Raw genomic sequence first — 22807 nt, forward strand, 5'->3', positions numbered from 1 at the left:
CCCTATGGCAGAAACTACCCATGGGTTCCAATCTGCCCCTGTTCTAAACCAGGGTTGCAATGAGGAAATGCCCATGGGTAAGGGAAAATCAGGAGAATTTTCTCTCCCTCTAAGGACCTATTATGGGCTGGGGCTGTGACAGTCACAGGCTGACCTGGCTTCTTCCTGCAGTGCCCAGTTGGATAAATGAGGCATAACGTAGTTCAACACAGGTGGTTGTGCTGGGGGGCATGGGAGCCCAAGAGGAGCCCTCTCACCTGGGGCTGGGGGCCTGGGTTCTTCCTTAAGTATATATCATCTGCTGGATGAGCATCTGGAGTTGGAAGAGACCCTTTGAGCCTGGCCAGAAATCCTGTTTTTACACCTCCTCCTCCTCCTCCAGGTGAGTACTTCCTGTTTCAAGCTGTGGGAACCTGGGCAAACTCCTTTCCCATTTCTCTGAAATGGAAGTGTTGACCGCCATAATGCACAGGCCTTGGGTTCTGGAATCTGGGTAACTGGGAGAGATGAAAGACCTCAGCTAGCTCCGTACCTGGATGCTTCTCCCTCACCATGGGAAATCCTTATCCTGGAAATGTAGGTGGCCTCTACTTGGTACAGGAAAACCAGGACAAGGACTGAGAGGACTGGTCCCACCACCATCCAGGTTCACAGATACTCGTTTGTGGTCCTGTCCCCTCTGCCCTGTCCCATCTCCAGCTTCCCTGCCTGCTCCTGGCTTTTCTTTTTTTACCTTGATGAGTAACTGTGGGCTCAGGGTCACTTCCAGCTGCCCCGCACCACTGGGCAGCCCTGAGGTGCTTCCCGGCCCCGTCCTTCCCAGCCTCCTGTAAGACGCTGAAGGACTTGCTGGCAGTGGTTCTGGCCGTCAGCTGCGTCACTCTGCTGTTGATGCCGATCCTGCTGTCCCTGAGGAAGGTGTTGGAGGGTTTCCACCTGAGCTGCCCACTAGGCTGGCTGGGGAACACACTGAGGCGGGCCTGGACCAGGCCAGACACCGAGGAGAGGCAGCCGGTGGCCAGGGCAATGGAGAGACTGTCTTTGGAGGAGGAGACTGATGGAGTGTCCCAGACAACTGCTGAGGAAATCAGGGAGTCAGGGGGGCCCTTCAGAAGACCACTAAATCACCCTTTATATACACACAATAAAGATTTCTACTTCTCTAGTGCTCTGGTCTTAACTCCCTCTGGTACTTGTTTGTGTTTGTACCATGTGCCGGGGGGCAAAGCTGACCTTAACTGTGTGGATGTGAAAGTGGATTCTCTGGAGAGGCTGCGGCAGTGCTGGGTTCCAGGGGAAGAGGATGGGGTCTGGTGCCTAATTAGCATCAGGACAGAAGGTTGCCCTGGCCTGAGGTCTACAAGGTTAACTGGCCCAGACTTTCGGCCTCAGCTGCCTAATTTGAACCCCATCTTTTAAGGAAAACAGGCTGTGGTCACCATCTTTGCCTCCCAAGGGCAGCTGAGGTCTTTCCTTCCCTGTCTCTTCCCTGGCATTTCTGGGCTTTGGGAACTGGGACTTTACTTCCCTTCGTACACAGTGGGGAGCCTGCAGGCCTTGGTCTTCCTGCCACTATACTGGTTGCTGGCTGCTGCTGGAATGAGGGGGCCCATTAGCCAAGGCTAAGTGGGGTCTCTTTCCCTCCCCAGCCACCCCCTGGACACTCAAAACTGGAGCAAAGCATCCTGCCCTTGGGTGAGACTGGAGACCTGGAGGTTGGGAGCTGGAGGGCTGCTTCCCACCGACTGTGGCTACGGAGTAGGAGTGGGTTTGCTGTGGCTGGGCATCCACAGATACCAAGGGGCACTTTTTGATTCTTGGCTCCAGCCCTAGCCTAAGCTCTCTGCGCTGCCCCTGCCTCCTGGTAGCAAGTTCTCCCTCTGTTCAAAATGGGGTCTATAAACTGCAGTAGAGGAGCTTAGACAAATGCAGATAATCCAACACCACTGCTCACAGCTGCCTCAGCCTCAAGGGTGCAAAGGGTCCACCCCTTCATCCTCTGCCCCTGCTGCAGCCTGGGGGTGGGGTCTTTACCTCAGAGGGCAAGGGTGAGACCCCCTGTCCCTCCACGCTGTATCCCCGATGCTGAGCCATCCTCCCCCCATGACATCCTTGCCCCAACTGCAGGTGCTGCCACCATCTTCCAAGAGTATGAACCCATCCTCCTCTTCTCTGCCTCCCCACGTCCCTCTCCTCTCTCTCATTCCTTATTTCTAGGGTGGCCAGATAAAATATAGGACACTCAGTTAAATTTTAGTTTCAGATAAACAATACATTTTAAGTATGTCCCAAGTATTGCCTTTTTTCTTCTTCTAAATCTGACCTTTCTTCTTTTCCTCCTTCCTATCCACACCCCCACCCCAGCCCCCAGCTCAGAGTCGGCAGTCTTGTCCTGTTCTGGCAAGTTGCTGCAGTAACGTGAATTAGTGGTGGGAGGAGGGTGCCTTTAGCTCCAGTCCTATTTCTGCCACCCATGGGCTGAAGGAAACAAGGCCAGTGCATTTTGCGAGCTGTTTTTCATCTATAAAATGTGTCCATAAGTGCAGATGGAAAGTACTAGCTGCTGTTGAACATGAGCTTGATTAGTCTAAGAGTCAGGCCTCCTGTTCTGCCCATGGGTAAGCTCACCGCAGTGGGCTCGGCCCTCAGCTCATTCCCAAGGAACTTCAAGTCCTTTGGTTCCCAACCATCCAGAGTCTCTGTGTAATTCGACTCCTCCTGTCAAGAGATGTGTCAGGACCTGGGGCTCAAGCCAGCAGCTCCATGTCCCTGAGGCCATGTCCCTGGAGCGAGAACGTCCTGGGGCCCTGGTATCTCCTCTAGTCACCCAGGGTCTTGGTGGATGACAAGAGGCCATGCTTCTCAGAGACCATATGAACAGTGGACCAGATGCTGGGCTTTGAAGCACAAGCCCTGCCCCCTCTGCTGTGAGTTTCCTTGGAGGAGCTGCTTAATTAGCATTGTGGGTCTCCATTGTTCCAGCTGCCCAATGGGCATAACACCTCCTCTGCCCACAAACTGAGATTGGAGAGGGTAACATCCAAGACACTTCCACTGGACAATCTAGGACAAACAAGTCATTCCTTCTCTCCTTCTCTGTAAAAGTAGGGTCTTAGGAAGCAGTATTATAGGGCAATTAAGAGCAATGTCTTTGGAGTGAAAAAAAAAAAACAGGTCTTGGATCTGCCACTTAAGAGGGCATGGGTTCAATCCCTGGTCAGGAAACTAAGATCCCGCAAGCTGTGTGGCACAGCCAAAAAAAAAGAAAAAGAAAAAAAAAGAGTTGTATGATGTTGGGTGAGTGACTTCACCTCTCTGAGCCTTGGTTTCCTTATGCATAGGTGACCATGATACGTGGCCTCAGGGTAGGCGTGTGAAATGGGCTAAACTCATAAAGCACTTGGCACTGTGTTTGGTACATAGAGAGCACTCAACGAATGACAGCTGTTTTTTTTAATTATCGCCAGGCAGCAGCTAGAGCCAGATGTGACTTCCTTTGCTTCTAGGAAAGTGCCTTTAATTGCTTAAAATATAAGCTGTGAGTTGCAAGGGAAGGCAGTGAGGGTGGTAGAGATGGGCTGGGGAAGCTGTGTGCTGAGTCAGACAAAGCCTTCTCTAGGCAGCTCCTACCTACCCAAGGGGGCAGCCACTGCCATAGGTCTGGGGGCTGGGTCACCTGGGTCTCCAAGAGAGTCCATCCCCTCCAGGGCTCTGTCCCTGTCCGAGGTGCTGAAATCTCCCCTAGTACTTCTTATTTGCACACCCATGAATCACTTGCTCCCTACCTCCATTCAACTTCACAAGTATATATTGAGCATATACTATATAAGGAGTAGCAGCAAAAAGAATTTAGATACACATCCAACCCAGGTTGCTGATAACTCATGGAGAAAAAATTCATGCACACAAATGCCTCAGAAGTGAGGACAAAGGCTAGGAGACTCGTTTTCCTATTTTTTGGGTTTCAGGGACATCCACTTGTTCTTACCCTTGTTTCTTCCTTTTCTGCAACCTCGGCATTCTCCAAAGCTGTGCCTCTCGTACCTTTCCTGATCTGACCACAGCATATGCGTTTTCCCCAAGGCAGCTGTTTCTTTACTTACTAATGTCACAGAGTCAAGAGGACTACTGAGCAATTTCTGGGGGAAGAGTAGGATATATAGGCCGAAAGCAGTCAGGGGTCTCTTGGAAGTGAGGGAACTGCCCAGACAGGGGTGAGTTCCTTGTCTTATTTCTGCATGCCCTCATCCAGAAGCAGCACCTACACTGTGAAGCTGACCTTCTTGGTGTGGACAAAGCTATAGGTATTGTCAAAGCGCAGGACATCTAGGGGGATAGATGGACAGACAGGTAGTTTGGCCTGGCTTCACACACTCCCTGCGCCCTGGCCATGGGGGAGAACAGGCTGTGTTCCCACCTGTTGTGTTTGCCAAGCTGGACCAAGTTCCCCCAACTGCTGTTCCCTTCCCCATGGGAACTGCCATTCCTGAGCAGGGCCTGTAAACAGAAATTGACCTCCTCCTGGCATGTGCCCAGCCTGGCTTTAGTTGCACCAACTGGCAATGAGAACAACAGCCACTGCCTCCCATTGTGTCCACACCTGGACAGTCACATGATAGGTATGCGAGGGGGGCATTTCAGAACATCAGAGGCCTCCCAGGCCCCTTGATGAAGTGGGGTGCAGGGCGAGGCCTGTGCATGCCTTCTGCCTCATTACAGGCACCCGAGAGGTAGGAGTTGTAGCCTCTGCTTCACAGGTGAGCAAACCTGCGCTCAGTAAGACTTTTGCTCAGGGTTATGCAGCTACCACGAGGCTGAAGTGGGACCCTGGTACCACACTCAGCTGTGTGCCTCTGGACAAGCTGATTTACCTCTCAGAGGCCCAGCTTCCTCCTGGGGAATGTCACTGCCCTACTGTCCCTTGCCTGTGTCCTGCGGCCTGAGTGCTCTCAGCCCCTTCTGGCACACGATCGGTGCTCTCAAGTGTGAACCGAAAGAGTGACTGTATGGATGAATGGCACTGACCTAGGGTGTATGTTCCTTGGTGGGGGAGTGGTCACTACCCCTCTATTTCTTCCTATAAACCATGGCACAGGTGGCTCCAACCTTCCAGGGCTGGGGCCCAGCCAGGGCAGACTTACAGACGCCAGCTTCCGTGCAGGTGAGTCTCCCATCCTCAGGCACCAGGTGGGCGTTGTAGCGCTGGTTGAGCTGCACCTCCGTCATCAACCCAGCCCACTGCCACTCCCCCATCTTGGTCTTCAGGAAAACCCCGAAGCCAATGTCTTCACTGTCAGATAAGAACTGCCACCTGTGTTGGGGGAAGGAGGGGAACAGGTCACTGCTCAGGCTGAAGGGTCCCTGAGGGGCTAGGGCCCAGCCAGGGGTGGGTTGGTGGCCTGTTCCTTACCTGAGGACACAGCCTGGGAACAGGATCTCGTACTCCACCTGGTGCGAGGAGCCGCGGCTGATCTGCACCAAGTGCTCGTACTGAGTCTTCACCTGGTCCTGCACGTACACGGACTTGGGGATCTCCCCACCACATTTGATTTGCAGACACAGAGCAAGATGGGCTTGCTCCCCACCTCTTGCATTGTTCATGCTGTTTCTCCTGCCTGAGATATTTCCCCATCTCCTGGAAGTATCCTGCTCATCCTGTCCTCCCCTACCCATCCCCCCCATCCTGGGAAGCCTCCTGTGTCCCTCCATACTCAATCAGGGCCTCTTCTGGGAACTTCCCCTCCCAGCTCGTCCCTCTGGGTCAAAATTTCCCCATTTCTTGTTTGCCTGCACAGCTGCTGAGGGCTCTGTCAGGGCAGGGCTGGGACTAACTCAATACCTGGCTCACAGGGGTTTCTCCATAGACATTTGTGGAATGAATGAGAGGGTGAGAAAGGAACCGAGCTCTACTCCTCTACCCTCCCCTGTTCTGGGGCTCTTCATACCTTAGTTAAATATTTGGGGTTCCCATCTGGGTTGGTCAGGGTCCCCCCAAACTGGGCAGGCAGTTCTTCAGGACTGATGAGTTTTAGCAAACCTTCCTTCCAGCTGTCTGTGGGGAGAGGGGTTGAAGGGGGACTATTGAGCATGGAGGGGACCCATCAGCCCCCCTCTTACCAGGAGGACCTGACCTTGGGGAGAAGCCCTACAGGAGCTAGGCTGCCAGGGCCCATTCCCTGGGCCCCCAGGCCTTAGGCTGCAGAAATGTCTTCCAGCATTGTGTTGCTATGGAAACACGTTTTCCCTGGCTGATGGGTTTGCACATTTTTGAGGGTCTCCCAGTCATAAGCAGTCACAATTAGAGTTGTCTAATTGTTTCAAGGAGCCTAATGAGGTCAAGGACCATGTCAGGGGCCACACTGTGTGCAAGTGGCATACACAAGTCAGACCTCTGGGTGGAGAGGGATAGCCCTGGGTCTTTGAAAGGACCTCCCCCTCTCTGCTGCTTAATCACCACAATCATAATGCCCATTATTGTTCTTCATGCCCTATGCAAAGCTCTAAGTGTTCTGGATCCTGGGGTGTCACCATGGCCCCAGACCTATAACCAATTCAAGTTATCCCCTGCTGTGGCCATGGGAGATACCAGTGGGATGAGAAGGAAGACCATAATGCCTGGCATCTCACAGTCAAATGCACAGAACCCTGTGCGCCACCACATGGGGCAGAGGCCTGGACGTGGGTCTGGAGTGTGGCAGTTACCCACACTGCTCCAGGATTTGGGGGCTACCTTGTGATCCACCCAGCTCCCTACCCCAGTGGATCTAGGCAGAGGCAGAGACTCAGGTATCAGAAAGGGAGAGAAAACAGGGATTTGTTAGCTTCATCCCCATCCCCCTGGATCCTCAGATCTCCTGATTTGATGATCTGACCATTCTGACTATGAGATGTTATCCTCCAAGCTCAGGGTCACCGGTTGAGTTTAAGAACTATTTCTCTTCTCTATTTCTTTTTTTTTATCATTAAAACATTTTTTTGCCCACTTATAAAGGTAATACATGTAATTCTGAAAGTTTAGAAATATATAAAAAAAATTATAAACCACCTGATTTCTTGCTAACCACAAATTATTTTGTTGTATTTCCTTCTAGAAATATATTGTTTTTATAAAAATAAGACCATACTATCCACACCACTTTATAATCTATTTTTCAACTTAATGACATTTCCCATGACATCAAATCACTTTTCATGGCTGCCCAATCATTCATCAAATGGATGCATTGTTACTTACTTATCCAGTCCGTCCTTATTGAGCATTCCTTCTCTGAATCACTTCTCCTCTTCCTGCTCTTCTTCCTCATCCTCTTCAGCCCAAATTGCCTTTAGAAGCACTGAGGCGATGAGTGTTGAAAAGAAACTGATGCCCATAGCCCAGAGGTTGACTAGCAACCAAACTGAAACTGAAAAGGAGAAAGATGTGGAGATTTTAGTCACCAAAGAGGTATGGCAGGGAGTAAGACAGAGGTAACAGGATAGACTCTATAGTGTAAGACCCATTTCATCTTTGAGCAGGAGGAGCCTCTGACTTTAGGTGATGTGTGGATCTCTGGAGGGGGTGATGGACCAAACTTACTCCAAAGTTCATACGTAGAGCTTAGGGGATGGAGCTGGAATTACTTATTTCCCAACATGATAATTTTCCTGTGAGTGTCCTCACTCAAGAAGGGCTTCATGAGGTTGTATCCCACAGGGAACAGTTTGGTGGCTGGAGAGATATAAGCAAGTATAATGGGGAAAAGATAATTCCACTGGGCCACTCTCTCCGTAACAGTCATAGCCAACAATGTGGAGGAATAATGAGTTACCTCGGCAAGTTCCAATGCCCTGCACCTGACAAACCATCCAACCAATCGGTCAACTAAAACAACAAGCAGCCAACTAACCAACCACCCAATCAATCATCCAATGAATCAAACAGCCAGCAAACCAGCCAAAAAATAGCCAATCAATTCACCTTCTCACCAACCCATCAGTCAGCCTACCAATCAAACAGCCAACCTACCAAATAGTCAAACAACCAATCAACATGTCAGCCAATCAGTAAACCAATCAGCTAATTAAACCACCAGCTAACTGCCCAACCAACCGCCTCTTCCAGTCAGTCAACCATTCAAACCAGCAATCAACCATCCAAGATACAGCCAAGCAACAAATCAGCCAACCAACTAACCAATCTGCCAACTAGCCACTCACCCACATAGGCAATCAAAATGCTAACTAGTCACTCAGTCTACCAAGCTAACAACTACCCAACCAGACAACCAGATATCCAACTAACCACCAGTCAACCAGCCAGCTAAACAACTGGCCAAATAGACAAAAACTAAGCAATGAATCAACCAGTCACCCATCAAACGTATATCCATCTTTCTATCCACCCACCCACCCAAACCACCACCACCCAAATACCTATTGGGTTTCCACCTGGCCCCAGGCCTGTGAGGGATACAACAGAAGTGGAGAATCAGAGGCCCTGCCTTCAACGAGCAGACAACCCAAGGAAAACAGGATGAATACACACAAGACAACTGGAGGCCCCAGAAAGCAGTTGACAGGAAAGGCCAGACTGGGCTGCACCAGCTGCCAGTGCCAGAGGCAGTTTAGGAGGGAGAGATCAACATGGGTGGGAAAGGTGAGGGGGGATTCCTGGAAGAACTGAGGTGGGAGCTGCCTCTTCTTGCAGTAAAGCCAACCACAGAAGTTACCATTTATGGAGAAGTTACTCTGTTTCAGGCACTCTGATTTGCATGCAGCCAAACAACCAATCTGCCTCACTGCTATCCAGGGAAAAAGGCACTAGTATTGTCCCCAGGGTGCAGATAAGGAATTGGAGGCACAGGGGAGTGAAGTCACCTGCCACACACCTTTCACAATGAGCATGAACTTCAGGGTCTCTGGGTAATTCTCTTCAAGGAGGCCAAAGAACTGTGGAACCAAGAGAGACCCCATGAGAGCCCACACCTCTTCTTCTCTTACTCCCATTCCCTTTGCAACCTCCCCTCTGGAGGATTCAGAGGGCTGTGGAGGGTTTCCCTTCTTTCCATCACCTCCATGGCCCCTGGAGGAAATCTCACCCCAGACTATTGCAACCATAACCTGTTATTACATAACAATAATCATTTTTAGAGCAAATGTTATAACAATGGTAGTATATAATAATAATTTATATAATAGTAAATAAAACATTTACTGTTTATTAAACGCTATTTGCCAAGCACTTGTGTATACACTTTACATAACAACTCACTGAAATATCCCTACATCCCTTTGAAGTGCAATCAGTATCCCCATTTTGTAAGTGAGGAAAATAAAGCTTGGAGGGATAAAGCGACTCGCCTGAGTCACAGAGCTAGGGATGACAGGGCTGGGCAGGGTTTGTCTGAAGCTGGCCCCTATGGACTCAGTACAGTGTTGTCCCTGAGGCCTGTTCTGTGGGATCTTCCAGCCAACATATCTTTGGGTCCTGAGCTGCAGTGATGGGGCCCAGGAAGGCCACCACCTTTTACCAGATCCTGGCTCTGAGTTAGCAGCAAGGTCACAGCAGGCCAAGCTGGTCGTTAAAGCAAGCAGGGGTGCCCAGGGGCCTTTCCCCACCTCCTGGTACACTTCCACCAGGGGTTTCCAGAAGTGCTTCAGCCCCAGGCCTTCACAGTCAACTATCATCATGATGGTCTCAATCTTCCTCCCCAGCTGTGAGGATGAGAGCAAGGATCAGGGTGCAGGCTCAGGACTTGGGAGATGGTGACCCCAGCACATGATCCTTCAGGGCTTCTCCCACATTCCTACTTTGCCCTCAGATGAATGAGTGGACAAAACAGTGAATGCATTTACTACCCATCCATCCACCATCCACCCATCCACCCATCATGTCTATCCATCCACCCATTAATTGACCCACCCACTCATCAGTTCACCCATCCATCCCTTCATACTGCTGTTTATTCAGCCATTCATTCCTCCATTTGTCCAACTAATATTTATTAAGCAGCTATTTTGAGCCAGACACTGTAAGTATAGCATGTAGCTCAATAATCCAGAGTTCTTGTCCTTAAAGAGTTCACAGGCTGGTTGGGGAGACTGACAAGCAACCAGATCCCCATGGTCCTGAAGTGAGAGCTGGACAACATGGGAGCTGTGGGAACACACGTTAACCCAGATGGGGGCCTCAGAGAAAGTGACAGTTTGAGACCTGAAAGATAGACAGGAGAGAGCCAAGGGAAGTGTGGGAGGGAAGTGTGTGTGCTGGAGGTCGGGCTATCCAGACAGAGGAACAACAGGGGTAAAGACTCTGAGGGAATAACAGTAGGTAATAGCATTCTGAGAAATATGAATCAGGCCCTGTATGCCAGCCATATACTTGCATTATCTAATTTAATCTTTGCAAACATTATTATTGTCCCTGTTCTATAGGTGAGGAAACAGGCTCAGGGAGGTGAGGTAACTTTCCAAGGTGGCAAAGTTACCACCACCAAAGTTACCACTTTCCAAGGTGGAAAACCAGTACACCCATCTGGGAAGTGGCAGAGCTGGTGTTTGACCACAGAGCCCTCTGACTGCGACAGCGCAGAGCACAGGTGTGTTCCTGGGACCAAGTCCCCTGGCAGCCTCACCCGCTCTGTCTGCAGGTCACACTTGTGCAGGATGCCCTCACAGTCCCTCATCTTGGTCTTGAGCAGGTCCTGCTTGGTGACAGAGAAAAGCAGGCCCTTGGGGTCAAGCGGCCCGACGATGTCATACCACACAGGGCAGCCAACATGGTCACAGCCACACAGGGCCCCAGTCATGTACTTCTGGATCACCTGGGCATGGACAAACACACGAAACTTGGCATCATGCACCTCCCAGAGATACCCAGACCAGGCTGCCGTGGGTGGCCTGAGCCAACACACACCGTGGTACAAGCACTGTCCCTCTACTAGAGGGCAGCTCTACTGTCCAGTTAAGAAAACTGAGGGGCTTGCAGGAGGAGGTCTTGCTCACAGCAGGTACATGGCCAAGGCAGGTCTCAGCCGTGCCTGCTTGAGGCCTCTGGGCTCCTTGGTTCTGCCCCCAATGTCTCCTGTGTCCCTTTCCATGGAAAGGAGTTGGGCTTAGTGATGAAGAATATGGATTCTGAAGGTCACAGACCTGGTTCAAAAACAGATGCTACTGCTTCCCTCCTGTGCATCCTTGAGCAAGTGATGCCACCTATCTGAGCCCCATTCCCTCTCCTCTGTTAGGGAAAGTCCCCAAGATCACACAGTGCCTGACTCAGAGCTTGTGCTCCACAAATGAAACTAGGACCACTGCTTTACTAAGATGCCGGTGGTGGGACTCTTCTCCCCAACTTCTTGGTGAGCTAAGTTTCTTTCCCACCTAGACAGGATGCTTTAACCAAGACCCTAGGGGTGAGGGCTCAGAGCCACGAGCTAACTCTGGTGTTGAAGAGCCTGGATTTGGAGGACAGACAAGCTTGAGCTCAAATCCCAGCTCCACCTTGGGGCTGTGGGACTTTGGGTGGGCTGCTTAACCACTGCTGGGCTTCAGTGTCCTCATGTGTACAATGGGGACAACAGTACCCATTTCATGGGGTTGTGAGGATTAAATGAGATCATGCAGATAAAGTCTTAACTTACGCTTGGACCTCATAAGCCCCCAGGAAATAGTCATAATTGTTATAGGAGAGGTGCCTGCACACTCATGGTCTTTGCTACCCTCCACTCACGGTCCCGATGATCCAGAGACTGCTCGGGTGGTAAGTCTATAAGAGACTGGGGGCTGTGCAGGTGTTGGCTCACCTCGGGGGGCTGCCAATCAGTATGTGGTCAATGTCCATGGTCTTCCGGAACTCCATGTACTGAAAGGGAGTTGAGTGGTAAGGTCTCACTGGGCTCCCAGCACCCCTGAGGAGGGGCTGGAGGTAGGGGCTGGAGGCAGGGATTGCCCCCACAAAGCCCCTCGCCAAATTTCCAGGGAGGGGATGGGTCTCACCTTGTGGAACATGGCCTCTGATTTCTGCAGGTCGAAATTCTGAGCTGTGAGACGATGGAAAGAAGGCATGGGGTGGGAAAGAGGTTGCCTTGCAGTCATCTTGCCCTGGTCCTGGGCAGTGAGGGGCTATGGAGGGCAGTGGGGGGCTATGGAGGGCACTGGGGGCCTGGGTGGGACCTCCCTTTCCTGTCCCCTCCCCTCTCCTGCACCTGAACATGTGAAGCAAGGTGGTATGGTAGGATCCTGAGAGCCCTGGGTCCTTCTGGAGCAGCTGGGACAAGGGCCCTCTCACTGCCCCCTCACCGTGACCTCCCCCACCTCTGCCCTCACCTCAGAGCCAGCGCAGAAGGAAATAGTCATCTGGGTTGGGCAGGGCAGGCAACACATCCTGGACATTTTCTCAGAACTGGGAAGAGACGTTGATTGAAGAGGTTTTCACACTGAGCCTTTGCCCCAGACTCAGTGATTGTTTTCGTCTTGCCTCCTTCTCTTCCAGTGCAGTCTGGCCTACAGTGATGGAGGATGGGTGGGTGGATGGACGGGTAGGTGAATGGGAGGAAGGATACATGGGTGAGTAAATAGAAAGAAGAAAGAATGGATGGATGGATGGGAAAAAAGGAAGGACAAATCAATGAATAGTGGATGGACAGAAGGAGAGATGGGTGTGTGAGCAGACAGACAGGTGGGTGGGAGTAGAAGGATGGATGGAAGAAAAGATAAATGGGTGGATGGGTGGGTAAGTAGATTGGAGTATGAATGTATTCTTAGCTCTTTTCATGTGTTAGCCCACCAAGGCTTCTGTCTTTTTTTCCATCCCATTTTCTACAAAAACATTGTTAGTGATTATGCGTCCTCTTCCCCATTGACCGTGGGGATAACATACTCTGCTCCGTCTCTCAGCTCTTACAGACAGTCATCTGTCAGGGTCCTGGGGAGGGAAAGGGAACAGAGTCAGAGGGCAGACCATCTTCAGCTCCCACCTAAGGGGAGGTGGGGAGGGGCACGTCAGGTAAAGGTCTCTGGGTCTGGCTCCTGGATGAGAAGTCAGGCTTGATCTGGCACCCACACTATTGCCCGGAAGTGGTGCTGTTCCCTCAACCTCTGCCCTGGACAGGGCTGATGTCACCAGGCACTGGGAGACCTGACCCTGAGTGAGGTGATGACAAAGAGACAATGTCAAGGACATGCTGAATCAAAAGAGTGGGGCAGTGTTCCGGCCACCGCCCTCCCTCCTCCTCTCAGCCCTTTTCCCCTGGCTCTCACCTTGGCCAGGGTCTCTGCCTGCTTGGGGCTCAGGTCTCCGACTCGGCCACTCATGGTGCTGGGTGAGGCTGGAGGAGTGGAGGCCACTGCAGGCAGAGGCCAAGTCTGGTCTGTGGTCCTGACCAAGCGGAGCCTTTTGCCCCCACTCCTGGGCGTGGCTCCAGGAGCCTCCTTCTTGGCCAGCTGTTGGGTTGCACATTACATAATTGGGATTAAGTGAGGTCCCGTGCTTGGCTCTGGGATAGTTTGGGGTGGGGGAGGCAGATGTACACGGGAGGGCGTGTCAGAGGTCCCCTGCCAGGTGGAAGAGGCTGGGAGGAAATGAGGCTGGCTTCCCATGGCATGGGAGTCCAGGCTAGGTACCTGTAGAACCCCCCTCAGTGCTCCCCAGGCCTCCAGGGAAGGCAGGATTTCAGGGGGAGTGAGGACTGCTCCCTGCAGGCACCCCTTCTCTCCAACCCTCAGTCTCCCCATCTCACTAAGGAAGAGACCCCGCACCTACGGTTCTGCAAACGTCACCCTCACCCAGCTGTGATGGCTAGGAGTCAGGGACTTAGTCTAGTAAACAGTTCATTCACTTTGTCGGGGTGGGAGGCTCATGTCTTTTTGCAACAAATGTCCATATTCAAGAGGAGACAGACTGGGGCAGAAAAATGGAACTCGAAAGGTGTCCTTGCTAAAGGTTTTTTTCCCCACAGGGCTGATGCTGCTTTTCCTGTCTTTCAAATTCTATCCTGTGGTGCTGGTCCCTCACCTTCAATACGGGGAAGGGTTGAGTTCCCCCAACCCTGCTGCCCTCCCTTCTCATCGCAGAGGTCATGGGGACACAAGGGTCCTTGTCCAGGACCTCGCATCCCCTGGGTCCTAAGGGAGAGGTGGGGCATGTTGATGCCCTTGGGGCGGTAAGGGTGCTTCTTGGGATTTTAAACATCTGATCAGTGAGGGGCGTCCACCACTTGTGCCAGGTGATGAGGGAAGCCCAGAAGGTTTCCCTGTCCTTTGAGATATATAGACTGTCAAGGGTCATGCACGTCTAAGGGATTCTCCAGCTGTCAGAAGCTCCGAGAGGGCAGAGGCCACATTGTCAATGACTGTTTATAAGGAAACCAGGAGTGCATCTGCTTGAGACCACAGTACAGCCACATGGCCGCATCTTCCAGGCCTCGAGGGGGTCCACATGGGCTGAAAGTTTCCCCTGGTCTAGCCTCGAACCCAACAGCTGGGCTAACTCAAGCCCCTCTTCCCAGTGCTGTCCCAGGTCCCCTACCCCCAGGGCATTCCTGGTCCTCACCCCTGGGCTGTCTTGGGACCTCTTTACGCTGATGTGGGTTAGCGCTGACACCTCCTTGCTCTGGGCCTTGATAGAATTGGGTCCAGAAGGAGAAGGGGGGCTGTCTTTGGCGATCTCCCTCCATCCAGGGTGCCCGCCACGTGCACTCAGGAGCAGTTAGGTACCTCTCCACACCCCGGTCCCGCCTCACTTCACATTCCAGCCTCTTTCTGCAAAGCCCACAGCTGCCACCTACACCCACTTCCTGCCAGGTGGGCAGCATGCAGAGATTGGGCTCCTCCACTGCCCTCTCATTAGCCCCTAATCCTGCCTGTTTCTCACCAGTCACCTTTCTCGCCCTAATCCCTCTAACATGAGGGGCCCCAGTTACCTCTGGGGATATCAGAGGCTGGGAAGGCAGGGCCAGGAATAGGAGTTGAGGTCCTCCCAGGAGTTCTGAGCCTTCAGAGATACCCCTAAGTGCTTCTCCTGACCCAGACCACAAACAGACACAGAGCACATACTGTGTGCCCACAGCATCATTATCGTTATCTTCATTATCATCATCATCATCATCATCAATAGTGCTATCTAATGGAACTTTCATTTATTTATTTATTTATTTTTGGCTGCATTGGGTCTTCATTGCTGCGCAGGGGCTTTCTCTAGTTGTGGTGAGCAGGGGCTACTCTGTTGCGGTGCGTGGGCTTCTCATTGCGGTGGCTTCTCTTGTGGAGCACAGGCTCTAGGCACGCAAGCTTCAGTAGTTGTGGCATGCGGGCTCTAGAGCATAAGCTCAGTAGTTGTAGGGCATGGGCTTAGTTGCTCCACGGCATGTGGGATCTTCCCAGACCAGGGCTCGAACCCATGTCCCCCGAATTGGCAGGTGAATTCTTAACCACTGCACCACCAGGGAAGCCCCTTTAATGGAACTTTCTGCAGTGATGGAAATGTTCTGTATCTGGGCTGTGTCCTATTGGACATCACTGGTAGCCAGTTGTCACATGTGAAATGTGGTTAGTGAGACTAACTCAAGTTTTAAATAAATTAAAAAAAGTTAAAAGTTTTAAATAAATTAAATTTTGATTAATTTTATAATAGATTGCCCCATGTGGCTTGTGGCTACCATATTAGCACAGATCTACTGCATTTATTGGAGGCTTACTACATGCCAGGCTCCACTCTAAGTGCATCACCTTGTGGGACTTCCCTGGTGGTTCAATGCTTAAGACTCCCCACTCCCAATGCAGGGGGCACGGGTTTGATCCCTGGTTGGGGAACTAAGATCCTGCATGCCACACAGCATAGCCAAAAAGAAAAGAAAACAATGGGATTTCCCTGGTGGTCCAGTGGTTAAGACTCTGCACTTCCACTGCAGGGGATGCAGGTTCAATCCCTAGTTGGGGAACTAAGATCCCACATGCCTCATGGTGAGGCCAAAAAAAAAAAAAGCATCACCTCATTTAAATCTCAGAGCCCCCCTGGGATTAGCTACCATTATTAAGCCCATTTTACAGACAAGCAAACTGAGGTAGAGAGAAGTTAAGTATCTTATCCAGAGCTAAGCCCATGCAATTAACCACTCTGCTGTCACACTGGAGGCCATCTCAGCTCTGGGGGCCTCCACCTTAATCAGGGAGAGGACCCAGGCACAGAAGTCACCCCAATAGGATGTAGGTGGCATTGAGCCAGACCTTGAAGAAAAGGAGGATGTCGATTAGTGGAGATTGGGGTAGAGGAAAAGGCATCCCAAGTGGAGGGGACGGCATGGGCCAAGGTGTGGAGGTGGGCAAGTGGAAAGCACAAGGAGGGCAGAGCTGAGGATGTTACAGTAAACAAGATGGATTGGGTCCCTGCCTGCACAGAACTCACAGTCTCCCATTTGTTGAGCATTTCCTCTGTGCTGAGAACATTACATTGGTATCAAACCATTTGGAAACAGGTAGGGGTATCTCCATTTTACAGTCAAAGATATGAAAGATCAGAGAGATAAAGAAACTTTTCTGAAGTCACACAGCCAGGAAATGGGAAGCCAGGATTTGAACCCAAGCCTGTCTGACTCTGGAACCTGTAGTGGAGCCACTGCCCAGATGTGCCTTCCCCCGGAGGGCTTAACACTGTGCCTAGAACAGTAAGTGCTCGATAAAAGGTCTAAGATCCATTGTGTGTTAGGAAGCCTGGATCCACCCACCTCGGACTGCAGGGTATTTTGAGGCCAGGACAATTCATTTTCCTCTCTTGAAACAAAGGCCTCGGCAGAGGAGAACCACCCCCACCCCCACCCACCGTTTCGGTCTTCTCCAAGTCCTAGTTTGTCAGGCTCTCAGGGGACCATGTCTACAACCAGGACACCAGCAAACAACCTCAGGGGGATAGACGGGGCCACCCAGTCCACACCCAGGAACCCCTCCTTTCTGGGGGTTGGTTACTAGGAAATGTGAAATGCCGTCCTACCAGAACCAGCTGGGTGAGTACAGAGGGGGCCCCAGGGGTGAGGGAGCCTCACCATGGGGCAAACGTGGCTGGGACGAGGCAAGTGGGAGTGGGGTTCAGGGCACAGTGAGATGAGGTGGGGTGGCTGACAGGAGAGGGGAATTGCGGGGATGGGAGGCGGGGAGGGGCGCCTTGTCGGAGCCCCAGTGATGATCTCAGCTGCGCCCTGGGACCGTCTGCCTTCCCTCTTTTACCCTTGGGCAGTTTCATCTCCTTTTTAAATTAAAATATGGTATAATTCACATATCGTAAGTTCACCATTCTTAAAGTGTACAATTCAGTGATTTTTAGTATATTTACAAAGTTGTGCAACCAACTCCACTGCTTAATTGCAGGACATTTTCATTACCCCCCGAAAACCGCTGTACCCTTTAGCAGTCATTCCCCATTTCCTGCACCCCTGCTCTTGCCTCTGGCAACTACTAAGCTATTTTCCATCTCTATAGATTTTCTTATTCTGGATATTTCATAGAAAGCGAATCACATGCGGTATGTGATCTTTTGTGACTGGCTTCTTTAACTTAGCATCATGTATACAAGGTTCATCCATGTTGTAGCAGATACCAGTTATGTCATTCCTTTTTATGGCTGAATAATATTCTTTTGCATAAATATACCACATTTTGTTTACCCATTCATCAGTGGATGGACATTTAGGTTATTTCCACTTTTTTGGCTATTATGAATAATGCTGCTATGAAAAGATTTTGTACAAGTTTTTTTTTTTTTTTTTTTTTTTTGCGGTACGCGGGCCTCTCACTGTTGTGGCCTCTCCCGTCGCAGAGCACAGGCTCTGGATGTGCAGGCTCAGCAGCCATGGCTCACGGGCCCAGCCGCTCCGCGGCATGTGGGATCTTCCCGGACCAGGGCACGAACCCGTGTCCCCTGCAACGGCAGGCGGACTCTCAACCACTGCGCCACCAGGGAAGCCCTGTACAAGTTTTTGTAAAAACATGTTTTCACTTCTCTTGGGTGTATCTTTAGGAGTGGAATTACTGGCTCATATAGTAATTCTATGTTCAACCTTTTGAGAAACTGGCAAACTGTCTTCCAAAGTGGCTGCATCATTTTATATACTCCCTAACAATGTGTGAGGGCTCCTTTTCTGTTTTCTTATTTTGCTATTATAGCCATCCTAGTGGGTGTCACGTGGTATCTCATTGTGGTTTTGAACTGCATTTCTCTAATGACTAAAGCTCTTGAGTATCTCTTCATGAGCTTATTGGCCATCTGTATATCTTCTGGGAGAAACATCTATTCAAACTTTTAAAATGTCTTTACCTAATTTTAAATTGGGTTGTCTTTTTATTGTTGACATGTAAGAATTCTCTATATATTCTGGATTTTAATCCCTTTTCAGATATATAATTTGAAAACATCTTCTTCCATCTGTGGGTTGTCTTTTCACTTTCGTCAGTGTCCTGTGATACACAAAAGTTCTAAATTTTGATGAAGGCTGACTTATCTACTTTTTCTTTTATTGCTTATGCTTTTGGTGTCATATCTAAAAAAGCACTGCCAAATCCAAGGTCACGTAGACTTGAAACCTCACACCTGGTCTCAGATTGGCTGAAACAGCACAACTCAGATCAGATTGGGACTTGAACTCAATCACACCTCAGATGGTATTCAAACCCAGCTAAAACTAAGATTGGGACTTGAACCCATGGGCTGGGACTCAAATCCACTTGTCTTTTAACTGAAATCACATGCCTGGTCTTAGGACTTAATGAAGCTCAGGTTCTCTTTGCCTCAGCGCAGAAGGAATTCAGTGAGAGGCAAAGTGATAGGTAAGAAGTAGGTTAATTGAGAGAGACACATGGAGAAAAAGGAACCCTCCTGCACTGTTGGTAGGAATATAAATTGATACAGCCACTATGGAGAACAGTACGGAGGTTCCTTAAAAAACTAAACATAGAATTACCATATGACCCAGCAATCCCACTACTGGGCATATACCCAGAGAAAACCGTAATTCAAAAAGAGACACACAGGTACTTCCCTGGTGGCACAGTGGTTAAGAATCTGCCTGCCAATGCAAGGGACACGGGTTCGAGCCCTGGTCCGGGAATATCCCACATGCCGTGGAGCAACTAAGCCCGTGAGCCACAACTACTGAGCCCGTGTGCCACAACTACTGAAGCCCGTGAGCCTAAAGCCCGTGCTCTGCAACAAGAAAAGCCACTGCAATGAGAAGCCTGCGCATCACAACGAAGAGTAAACCCCGCTCGCCGCAACTAGAGAAAGCCCGCGTGCAGCAACGAAGACCCAACGCAGCCAAAATAAATAAATAAATTAATTAATTAGAAAAAAAAGAGACACACAGAGTGTGGACCATCTCAGCAGGTGAGAGGCCCTGGGAGATACACATTCCATAGACAGAAAGGATTGAAAGTGGCCCCGAAATATGCAGTGGTTAGTTTTTATGGTCTGGGAAATTTCATAGGCTAATGAGTGGGAGGAGTTTTCCAATGATTTTGGAGAAGGGCGGAGATTTCCAGGAATTGGGCCACCACCCACTTTTTGGCCTTGGAACTGTCATGGCGCCTGTGAGCATGTTGTTTAGCGTATGCTAATATTTACAATGAGCACATAATGAGGCTCAAGGTCAACTGGAAGTCGAATCTTATGCCAGCTTGGGCCTAGTCAGTTCTAACCAGTTTACGTCGTATCCACAATGGCTAAGTCATTCTTTTAAAGGTTGTGCCCTGATCCCTTCCTTCCTGTTTCAGATTTACCTCCATGTTTTCTTCTGAGAGTTTTACGTTTTAGCTCTTACATTTAGGTCTTTGGGTTTTTTTAACTTTTTAAAAAAATTGTGGTAAAATATTCCTAACATAAAATTTGACATTTTTAGGGGCTTCCCTGGTGGCGCAGTGGTTGGGAGTACGCCTGCTGATGCAGGGGACACGGCTTCGTGCCCCGGCCCGGGAGAATCTCACATGCCGCGGAGTGGCTGGGCCCGTGAGCCCTGGCCGCTGAGCCTCCGCGTCCGGAGCCTGTGCTCCGCAACGGGAGAGGCCACAACAGTGAGAGGCCCGCGTACCGCAAAAAACAAAAACAAAAACAAAAACCTGACATTTTTAAAAGTACAGTTCAGTGCCATTGAGTAGATTCACATTGTTGTGCAACCATCACCACCATTCAGCTCCAGAACTTTTCATCTTCCCAAACGGAAACTCTGTATCCATTAAACAGTAACTTCCCATTTCTCCCTCCCCCCAAGCCCCTGGTGTCACCGGCAAAGCCCATGAACAATTCTCGGGAAATAAAAATAGAATCTGGGTAATAAAATAAAGTCTAACCTTTCTTCTTCTTTTCCTCTGCTGTTACTCTCGTTTCACTCGCTCACAGGCGTCCGCCTGCAGAGGCCGTGCACCCGGCACTTCAGACCAGAGTTCCTGGTGCAAAATGGCTGCACGGACACCTCAGCTCGGTGGGCCACGTGCAGAAGTGCTGCACGCAACATTCAATTCAAGATGGCGGCAGGGGGCCGTGCGCAGAGATGCTACGCCCAGCACGGCGGTCTGGAGCCGTGAGCAACACGCCTGCGCCAGACCCGTGAAAACCCCGCCCCCTTCCCACTGACGAGAGCCCTATCCAGCAGCCCCGCTGAGGGCCTATTGGGGAGGGCCTGATGGAGCGTACTCTAGACCAAGCTCACACCTCTCCATTCTTTGATCAAAGAACGAAGCTTTCCTTTGCTTCACAACCAAACTCGGTCTCAATCTTTTGGCTCAAATGACACCAGGTAGAGGGACCCCTGTTGGGGCCCGACTAGAAAGGGCCAGTAAGACTGGCAACCACCATCCTACTTTCTGTCTCTATGAATTTGACTACTCTAGGTACTTCTTGTAAGTACAATCATGCAACATTTGTCCATTTGCATGTGGCTTATTTTGATTAGTCCATATCCGTTCATTTGTTAATGGATACTTCGGTTGTTTCCATCTTTTAACTATTATGAATAAAACTGTTCTGGACATTGGTATACAAATATCTGTTCAAGTCCCTGCTTTCAGTTCTTTTGGGTATATACCCAAAAGTAGAATTTCTGGATCATAAGGTAATTCTATGTTCAATTTTTTTGTGGAACTATCATATTGTTTTACATAGTGGATGCACCATTTTACACTCCCTGTAGCCATGCACAAGGGTTCCAGTTTCTTCACGTCCTCACCAATGCTTACTATTTTCTGTTGTTTGATAATAGCCCTCCTCAGGGGTGTGAGGTGGTGTCTCATTGTGGGTTTGATTTGATTTCCCTGATAATTAGTAATGTTCAGCATCTTTTCATGTGCTGTTGCCCATTTGTATATCTTCTTTGGAGAAACGTCTATTTAAGTCCTTTACCCATTTTTATTGTTTTTTTTTATTTTTAAATTTATTTTTGGCTGCATTTGGTTTTCATTGCTGCCCATGGGCTTTCTCTAGTTGCGGTGAGCGGGGGCTGCTCTTCCTTGCGGGCGCACAGGCTTCTTACTGTGGTGGCTTCTCTTGTTGCAGAGCACAAGCTCTAGGCACACGGGCTTCGGTAGTTGTGGCGTGGGCTCTAAGAGTGCAGGCTCAGTAGTTGTGGCGCACGGGCTTAGTTGCTCTGCAGCATGTGGGCTCTTCCCAGACCAGGGCTTGAACCCACGTCCCCTGCATTGGCAGGTGGATTCTTAACCACTGCACCACCAGGGAAGCCCTTTTTTTTTTTTTGGCCACACAGCACAGCACACAGGATCTCAGTTCCCCGACCAGGGATGGAACCTGTGCCCCCTGCAGTGGAAACGTGTAGTCTTAACCACTGGACTGCCAGGGAAGTCCCCTTTACTCATTTTTAAATGAGTTTTTGTTGCTGTTGTTGTTGTTATTATTGACTTGTAGGAGTCCTTTATATATTCTGGATTTTAGTCTCATCAGATATACGATTTACAAATATTTTCTCTCATTTTGTGGGTTGCCTTTTCACTCTGTTGATAGGTCCTTTAAATCACAAAAGTCTTAAATTTTGATGAAGTCCAATTCATCTATTGCTTATTTTGTTATTGTTTCTTGTGTTTGGTGTCATTTTCAAGAAATCATTGCCAAATCCATTGTTATGAAGCTTTCCCCTTATGTTTTCTGCCAAGATGCCCTTGTTGCTTACCATAGGAATGGGTTGCTATGGTGATAGGAGCATGGGGGAGGATTATTAAGGAGGCTGCAAAGTGGAGAAGCTTGTACACTGTCCAGGGCTGGAGCTAGCACACCCTTTCTCACAATACCAGGGTGTACCCTAAGGGCATGTAGTGTTCCAAGTTCTTCATGCCAAACTGGTCTCTGATTTCATTGCCATTCTTGGGCAACATGGAGTGCCCAAGACTACTGTGGGGGAGGCTGAGTCTGGGGGTGATTGCAAACAAACTGCCAAGCAGCTGTAATTCCTCTCCCAACATTGAGAAAATAATTCTCTAATAGTTAAAAAATGTATGGTGCTGAAACACCGGCTTGGGTAACTGGGTTTGAATCTTGGCTTCCTCTCAAATGTGCTATGTGAGCTTGAGTCTCAGATTTCTCATCTGTAAATTGGGGCTAATAACATTCCCTTCTTATAAGGTTAATGGGATGGTTAGAAGAGGCCAATAAGGTACATCACCCACCACCTGGCACATGGTAAGCACTCAATAGTGTTGGCTTTTATGGTTATTATTGGGCTGCTCACCCAGCCTGCCTTCAACTCCAGGACAAGAGCACGACTAGGCGAGCCCATCCTTTCTGGTTACTGGACCTGTATAATGGGGCTATAATTCCCATCTCCTTCAGGGTTGCATGTAAAGGGGC

General features: G+C 49.9%; 1 protein-coding gene across 1 annotated transcript; it reads right to left on the minus strand.

Moving 5' to 3' along the window:
* Positions 1–4261: 4261 nt before the first annotated feature.
* LOC309831342 (SEC14-like protein 3) lies at positions 4262–13290 on the minus strand (the record flags this gene model as incomplete). Its single annotated transcript, XM_082668460.1, is given in 15 exon segments — positions 4262–4326; positions 5142–5311; positions 5411–5550; positions 5946–6048; positions 7621–7708; positions 8868–8928; positions 9598–9693; positions 10614–10802; positions 11781–11797; positions 11800–11839; positions 11974–12017; position 12304; positions 12308–12373; positions 12377–12379; positions 13237–13290. Coding segments are annotated over 15 exon segments (1137 nt in total).
* Between the last annotated feature and the right edge of the window lie 9517 nt (positions 13291–22807).

This window comes from Grampus griseus, assembly GCF_964374135.1.
Source record: "Grampus griseus genome assembly, chromosome: 12".
Classification (NCBI taxonomy): Eukaryota; Metazoa; Chordata; class Mammalia; order Artiodactyla; family Delphinidae; genus Grampus; species Grampus griseus.